Here is a 9,034-nt window from a genome sequence, read left to right as displayed (position 1 = left end):
TTTATGTCAGACTACCACCGGGCGCGCCCTGGCTGAATTCGGGCACGGCGGGGGGAGGGGAAAGATCTTTTCTTTGCAGTTGTGAGTATACCTGGTAATTTTTCTCTTAGCCTCTCAGTGACCCGTTTCAAAGCCCTCCCTCCATTACTCAAGACTTTTCTGACTTCATGCAAAAATAAAAAAGGTGATAGATAACTCTCAGAAGTTACTGGTTTTAGAGTTAGTACACTATTCTTTGGGAGTTCCTTATACCATGTGCATTTCTTTGTAATAATCCCTTTTTAAACCCTCCCCAAATTAATCAGTTTATGTGTCCATCTGTTACTTGCCAGATACTGGTCCTAAAAGTAGTACCAGGAGATAATACAATTGGGATTGGGTTGTTCATGTATTTGAAGGTTGGACAGAAACCCATCGTGGTGGGAAACGGGACAGTGGTAATCTATTGCATTTAGTAGCATCAAACTTAAATGATCACCAGTGGCATCATGGAAAAAAGGACAGGCAGAGGGCAAGGCATTTTTTCTGTGGCACAGAGGCATGCAAATAGACATTATAAATATCACGTGATGATTTGGCTTCTGCTGAAATTTACACCTAGACTATCTAACTAAAACACAAACAGGTAGCCGGAAAGCCATATTGCAGCGAATAACTCTCAGAGACAAGATGGCAGGAATTTCCAAATATACCACAAACTCTAGGCGGTAACCAAGTATTTTGCTCAGACATTTGTGGCAATGTCTCATGGATTAGGTGGTGCTTCAGATGTGAAGCATATGGGAAACCAACCAAGGTGAAATTTGTCTTGCCAATAAAAGTATTTTGTTTTTACTCGGATGAAAACTATTTCGGGATGTTCTAATAGGGAAATACAACTTACGTAATTCTCTGACCTAAGCTGGTTTACAGCCACTGAAAACATTGACTAATGGTGAGGCACGGTTACTCTGAGGAAATCCCCTGAAACTGAGCCAAGGTTTACACCATACATCTTCCTCCAAGGCTTCTTGTGAATGGCTTGCAGCCATTTATGATGGTAATCCCACATTAGGAAAACAGAAGTACCCAGATCTTGTGTGGGATGTTAGATATGGTTCTGAACTGACACTAATCTGCAGAGATGGAAAACACCTGAGGTACATACTTGCCAGGGACAGTAATTCAGACGACGTCAAAGATAACTTTGGCCCGAATGCATCTTTCAGTAGGTCCGGGGGAACTTGGTATACAGCTGATCGTTATTTACCCAGACCCAGAAATAATACTATTATAGATATACAAAGTGAAACAGAATCCTCATTTTAGTTACATCCGCTGGCTCTTGGAATGAAGGTTATTAAATTCAAGCTTCAAGGGTCAAGTAGAAGCTGAAATGGCTCTGCTAAGTCAGTAAACAAAATTGCAACCTGAGGGGAAGTACAGAGATTACTGTTTCCATCAAAGACTTGGAAGATACATGGGGGTGGGGATCCCAATTCATTACTCTTAAATCTTTTTTTTTTTTCATCTGGGGGGAAAGGGATTGAGAATCTGCAAGGTGGAGATCATGAATGAGCACATTACGCATAGACATTTGGAGATAAGATGCAGAAAACAGTAATATTCCCCTTGCAAAATAAAATGGAGGGAGTCAGTTTGCATTGAAAACAATTTGGAATCCTTGGCCTCCTCGGTGGCCCAGTCGGTTAAGCGTCCGACTGACTGCAGCTCAGGTCTCAAGATTGGTGGGTTTGAGCCCTGCCTCAAGCTCTGTGCTGACATCTCAGAGCCTGGAGCCTGCTTCAGATGCCGTGTCTCCTTCTCTCTCTGCCCCTCCTGCACTCATGCTCTGTCTCTCAAAGCTAAATAAACATTAAGGAAAAAAATTGTATCCTCGCAAATCTGTACTACTGCACAGGCTCACCCTGGCACGAAGCAGATGTCACCTGTGAGGGATAAACACTGTGTTTCGACATCACTGAGTTTGTGGGAGAGCCTGAGAGACTGGTTGGTTTCATTGTACCCGCAGGTGATAGATTTCGTTGGAAGACGTCGTAAACCCCTTGCGTTCACACATATGTACATGATTCTACCCACACGTGCATGTATTGATTGGGAGGCTGCCACAAAGCAGGTGGCTGACGTGACATGCTCTGTGAACGATAGTCCACTTTTTTCTCCACACACTCCAGTTTCTGCTTCACAGGCCCTTGCAAAAATGGCGAGAGCAGCTGGAATGGCTTAACAAGATGGCTTCTTCACCAAGACTGATTTGGCTACTTCCGCTGTTAGGTATCCCAAATGCCAACAGCAGAGATCACAACTGTGCCTCTGATATGCCGTCGTTTTCTGGGAGGATTGTGAATCACTTGGGTAGCAGGGTGATTCGGTTAGACTGCGTCTTCCTACGCCAAAAGTATAAAGTTAATGGCTTTCTCTCCAGGAATAATCACATTTTGGGAGATTTATTGGCTTTATCCACCCATTTCCTGCCAGTTTTTTTTTCTTGCCAGCACCTGTAGATGTAGCCTTTTTCATGAACATGATATGTCACCAAACATTGCCTCTACCAAGAAAAAAACATTAAATGGCAAAGGAATAGTAACAATTTCCTCCAATCCACAGAAATAATTGGCTTTATTTTCTGCCCCAACATTCGGAAGCAATTGTCCTGATCAAATCTTTAAAAGGCCAGATGAAAGCTCAGTCATGGTTGGTAAGGTGTCCTCGCCTGTTTTAAAACAGCGGCCAGGAGATGGCTTCATTTTTCCCTTATCAAGAATGTACATCTCTACGAAGCAAGGGGATGAGGTTGGCACAGTGCCTGTGGTGGCTAGGAAAATGAGCCTTTCAAACTCCAAGTATAGCAAGTACAAGGTCCTGGCTGAAATACATTCCCTCATTTGTATCAAGGTCATGCTCCCCACAGACTGCTCCCAGCTGATGACCGAACACAGCAGGGATACCAAGGTAAGAATGTCTCTCTTAGGCACTGGATTCCTTTGATGGCTAATTTTGGCTCAAGTACCTCCTAGTAACTTTAATGAGCTTATCACAGATGGATCTAGGTCTAGGATGCCTTTTCCTCTCTTTCCTTGCCTCTCTTCTTCACTTGCGTTCAGATTTGCCTTGTTATTTAGTGGTACTTCTCGCTTCTGGCTCCTCGCCATTTTCCCTTGCACAAGCACACCTATTTCCCCTAATAAAATCCTGGGACTCTTAATTCTATCTCAGTGTTTGCTTCTTGGAGGGCCCTGACTACCACAACTTCTTTTACTGTGGCATAAAATAGCACACAAGAATTTAATATCCCTACTCATAACCTTATACGCAGTATATTTGGAATCAGCGTCCACAAGGGTGGAATACCCCAAAGGAACACCCAGATGCCCCAGAGGATTTAGCGTTATATTTCATAGTATCCCCTGGGCCTTATCTTTCAAAGGAAAAGTACTGCAACCAAATAAAAAGAAGATGACCAAAGGCTCAGACCTAATAGGAAGAAAATATAGACAGCTTACCCGCTAACTCTCATCCAGCTGAGGTGTTGAGAAAGAGTGAATGAACCAGAGTAATGCAAGAAGTGAGGTAGAAAGTTGACTCTTACGAAATATTGGATTTATTAAAATGTGTTTATCTAAATAATACATCTTAGAAAGCACTTTCTTTTAAACTTCAAACTTCACTTGTGATTTGAGTAATGAGACTCCCTTAGGAATACATAGTGTAATTATAAGTTACTATGGGAGATTTTGAATGTTTCACAGTCATGAACTGCAGATGAATCATTCCCTCTGTGATTAAAAAACCTTCCTGCCAAACTTAAAAATATTCGAAAACGTTTCCTGAAACACCAATGCCTCATATTTAATTACATGTGTATTATGTGTATAATTACATGTGTATTTGTATGTCTCTCTAAGATTATTCCTAGCTATGCTTTACCTTCTTACTAGGGCCTTACTGGTGTCATTTAGGCTTGATTCTGGAGTTGAGATACTTTTCCGTACACATTATGACTCTACAATTAGGCCAATGAAAATTAACGGTATCTGGGTATACCAATTACATTGGTAATTATTTGGAAAAGAGGACTTGATTGCTTCTCCTCAAAGGATTAAAATAGTAGTTCTTGATAAGGAGTTTGAGCATTTTTATCGCAGTTAAAAATCGGGATTTGTGACATTAGGATGTCTTTGTTTTGTTTTGAGAGAGAGAGAGAGAGAACACACACATGCATGTGAACGTAAGTGGGGCAGGGACAGAGAAAGAGGGAGAGAAGGAACCTTAAGCAGACTCCATGCTCAGCATGGAGCCCGACACCGGGCCCACTTCCTGAGATCATGAGCCTAAGATCATGACCGGAGCCAAAATCACGAGTCAGAATTTGAACTGACTGAGCCACCCAGGTGCCCCAACATTAGGATGTTTTAAGAAGGCTTATTACTTCAGTTTTACTTTTTTTAACTAATGTTCTCTGGAATGATGTATTTTCTAGCTTCCCTTGATCAACATGAAACAACTGACTTTCTGTCACTGTAATACACCGATCAGATCTGTTAAGATTACTCCAAAATAATATGATTTATAGGAATTTTACTATTTTTCGTGAGAAATAGAGATCTTTTAGACAATGAGAGTCTGAGTTGGCATACATAGCTTTCCATTTTAGAACACCGTCAAAGTCAAACATGTTGGATCAGTCTTTTCTACTCTGCATGGAGCTCTTACATTTTGGGGGACTACTTGCCAGAATTTCACTTTCTTGCATTTTTATCTTTACCACTGCTTATCCCAGTAGAAACAAGAATATATTCGTGTTTCAGTGACATGAGTTATATTTACACCACCTCACTTTTAAAAAATTAAAATTAGATGCAACTCATAATATTTACCCTTTTGCTTTATCACTACCTGTGTGTATCACCCGTACAAGTCTTTAAGTAGTGGGTAGTCATAGACTTTTATTTCTCAAATCGGTTCATCTTACTGTAGTTATTATTCTTTTTCATAATAATTGTGTTTTGATGCTCAGGATGTCACAATTTGGATGTAGAAGTCCTTGCAACTTCACCCTTGTAAAATAAAAGAGGAACTCTGGTAGGTATACAGAAATTTACAAAAATCGTATCTATGGAAACTTGACTGGTTTTTCCTTAATTGAGGGACACATGTAAGAAACATAGATTGGAGAGGTCTTGCGTGCTGAATTTTATTGTGCCAAGTTATTTCATGGGTGACTCTAGATCGTTGCACTAATGCTTGGGGGCAAAAAGTACATATATAAATGCTTAAGAAATTCTGTTAAGGGAATAGAAAGTGATAATTTTAACTAATTCATTGTCATAGAAAGATACTAAAAATTAACTTAGCACATTTATTCCTGTTTTTAGAAAATAAATATTTAGATACTATTCTATATATATCAATCAGCCATAAATATTCTTATGCTAACGGAATGAGCTGTTTTCTCACATTATGAAAGTAGAGGAGAGTTTTTGTTTTTAAGATTTTTATTTGTTTTTAATCTAGAGTAACATGAAATTCAATACAAGTTCTTATATTTTATGTTTAAATTCTGTCTCCTAAATTCCCCTAATTTTCTCTTAGGTCTCTTGAATTGTCATGTATCAAGGTGCAAATTCTTTAACTTGCATTGTGAGAATTCTTCATCATGATGGAACACAATGGCAGCTCTTCTTGAAATATAATACCTGATCAACAATTGTCTTTGCATCTCCTCCGAAAGAGAGAGTCTTGATTTATTTAATGAGTTTATCCAGAGCCTCTTTCACATCCTTATTTCTCAGGCTATAGATCATGGGGTTCAACATGGGGAATACCACAGTGTAAAATGTAGAAACTATTTTGTCCCTGTCCAAAGAATAGCTAGACTGGGGACGAGAATAGATGTAGAGAATGGAGCCATAGTACAAGGTGACAGAGATCAGGTGGGAGGAACAGGTGGAGAAAGCTTTGAGGCGGCCCTGGGTGGAACGGATCCTCAAGATGGTGGCAATGATGAACAGGTAGGAAGCGAGGATGAGCACTGTGGGGGTGATGACATTGGAGGCCAGAAGGAAGTAGAGCACAGTCTGGTAGCCATCTTTTTTGCCACAAGCCAACTTCACCAGGGGAAGCAAATCACAAAAAAAGTCATCAATGACATTGCCACTACAGAAGTTCAAGGCAAAAGTTCTTTTGGTGATAATAGAAGAGTTAATAAAGCCACCAAGGTATGAAGATGCTACCAAAGATGCACATAGCTTTACGGACATAGCCTGAGAATAAAGCAATGGCTTTGAGATGGCCATGTAGCGGTCATAAGCCATGGCAGCCAACAGGTAACACTCGCTGTATGCCAGCCCAGCAGAGAAGAAGAACTGACATACACAGCCAGCAAAGGAGATGCTTTTGTCTTCAGAGATGCAGGTCATGAGGATCTTTGGGGTGTAGACAGTGGAATACCAGAGATCCAGAAAAGATAGATTCCCAATGAAAAAATACATAGGTGTGTGCAGTCGGGAGTCTTTACAGATCAACACCATGAGGGAGGTATTTCCTACCACAGTCAGAGAGTACACACCAAGGAATACCGCAAACAGGACCAGCTGCATCGTTGGGTCTGTGGTGAAACCCACCAGGATGAACTCCGTCGCTGTGTGATTGCTTCTCTCCATGGCTCACCTAAGAGGAGAGAAAAATAGATTTCAGCTTGCATTATTGTGCTGAATAAAAGGAAAATATACCGAATAAATAAGTTATATATACTAGAGTTTAATTTTTAATTTTCATTTTTTTTAATCTCCTGACCATTTCTCTTCCCTGGACTCCAGACTCACAGATCCAAATCCCTACTTAACATCTTTTACAGGAGTTATACTGGAGATTTCAAAAAATACTGAATTCCAACAGTCCTTCCTCAGCCTGTTTTGCTCTCAGACTTCTCCACTGCTGTGGAGAAGTAATATAAATGGCGTTATCCCTTTTTAGGGAAAATCAATTACTACTCTGGACTCTTCCTTTTACACTGTAACCAACTAATCAGCAACATCTTGATTCTACCTTCACAATGTATCTAGAACCTGAAGAGTGTTTCCCAGCTCCAGTGGTTGTAGGCTAAAACCACTCTGACCTCTCCTGGGTGTTACCACAGAGCTTCTAATGGTTGCCCTGCTTCCTCCCTCCTTCCATCCTTACCCCACTTGGCTCTCTGAAAGAGGCAGGCAGAGTGATCCTGCTAAAAGACGGGTTAGACCATGTTATTCATCTGCTTCAAACACTCTGGTGATTTCTCAGCTTATTCAGGGTAAAGCCAAAATCCTTACAAAGGTGGACTGGCTTGTTGCCTCTCTGCTTCTGACTCCTACTGTCCGCTCCAACCATGCCACCTCCTTTTAAGTCTTAGAATAAACAGGGATACTCTGAGGCTTTGGAACTGCTTCTCCGCATGGCTAGGATGCTCTTCCTCAGTCTGTCTTTATAGCAAACAGTTTTCAAGTGTTAATCACCACTGAAATTACCACCGTTCAGATGTTCCTGATCACCATATTGCAAGCTACTCCCCCGGCATTTCTTGTATCCCTTTTGTGCTTTATTATTCTCCCTAGCACTGCTCATTATCTAATGTTATGTAGTCTTTTCTCTTCTCTATAGTGTTTTTAAAAAAGAAACAACAAGCCAAAGAAAGGGTCGTTTGCCCCCTGGGAAGAAAATCAAGATTTAATTACTGTTTCAACATACCCTAGGGATGTGATCTTTAAATTTAAAAAATACATACATTCTTGACAGAGAGAGAGAGAGAGAGAGAGAGGCAGAGAGAGAGACAGAGCATGAGAGGGGGGTCAGGGCAGAGAGAGAGAGAGGGATACTTAGAATCTGAAGCAGGCTCCAAACTGTCCCCACAGAGCCGGACATAGGGCTGAAACTCATGAACCATGAGATCATGACCTGAGCAGAAATCAGAGGCTTACCCAACTGAGCCATTCAAGTGCCCAGGAATGTGATCTTTTCTTTTAATAGTCATTCTGAAATTCCCCAGATCAGCACTAGTGAAGTCATCTGCATGATAAAAGCCCTGTTTTTCCCTTTTCCCCAAAAAAGGTGTTCTTGCCTAACACAATCCTTTCTTTCTTTTGCTAATAACTTCCTTGCCCCACCCTCCTTCCTACAAAAATGTTCCTTTCTGGGCAGCTCCTGGGAGCCTCCTTGTACTTGCTGGCTGGGCTGCTACTTGATTCGTGAATCATTTGATAAAGCCAATTAGACCTTCAACTTTACTCAACTGAATTTTGTTTCTCAACAATATACCCTTTCCTGCCTGTTTTTGATGGAAAAAAAAAACCAATTCAATGTTTATCTCATATTCATGTGTAGGTTATTATGAAATTTTATGGGCTGTTTTAAACGTGACACTTAATGCAAATGGAGAACAGTTGTACAGCGGGGCAAAATCTTTGAAAACACAGATCCATGAGACCTAGAAGAGAGTTTCATGTGGGAAATGCTTGAAAACTCCCAGACTCAATCTTCAACTTTCAACTTATTTTCTTTCTTTCTTTCTTTCTTTCTTTCTTTCTTTCTTTCTTTCAAGTTTATTTATTTATTTTGAGAGACAGAGAGAGAGAGGGAGAAAATACCATGCAGGCTCAGCACTGTTATCACAGAGACTGATGCAGGGATGAAACTCAAGAACTGTGAGATCACGACCTAGGCTGGGGTCAGATGCCTAAGTGACTGAGCCACCCGGGTGCCCCTCAGCTTAGTAGCTTCTAGTTTGATCGTTCTCTGGTTGTCATCATTATTTCAAAATCTGATTGTTTCTAAACCTAATGGTGAACAATATTCAATATTTTATTTGGAGTCAAGCACTGTTGTTAGTGTTGCATGTACATTACTTTACACATTCTCATAACATCCATCAGAGGTATATTGAGAGATTAATAGCAGCAATTTACAGATGACCAAGTTCAGTGCAAATAAATAGCTAGTAAGTATACAATTAGTAAGTGGTGTTGTCTTACTCCAGAGACTGCTAAGCCATCTCCTTTCA

The 9,034-nt window shown here is 40.6% G+C and overlaps 1 protein-coding gene across 1 annotated transcript; it reads right to left on the bottom strand.

Moving 5' to 3' along the window:
• Window positions 1-5,744: 5,744 nt before the first annotated feature.
• On the bottom strand, window positions 5,745-6,662 carry LOC123602697 (olfactory receptor 9G1-like). The gene has a single exon (XM_045487164.1). It carries the CDS (start codon window positions 6,660-6,662, stop codon window positions 5,745-5,747), a length of 918 nt encoding a protein of 305 aa, XP_045343120.1.
• Window positions 6,663-9,034: the final 2,372 nt, after the last annotated feature.

Source organism: Leopardus geoffroyi, chromosome D1 (assembly GCF_018350155.1).
Source record: "Leopardus geoffroyi isolate Oge1 chromosome D1, O.geoffroyi_Oge1_pat1.0, whole genome shotgun sequence".
NCBI classification, from domain to species: Eukaryota; Metazoa; Chordata; class Mammalia; order Carnivora; family Felidae; genus Leopardus; species Leopardus geoffroyi.
This window is presented reverse-complemented; position numbering and strand designations above follow the sequence as displayed.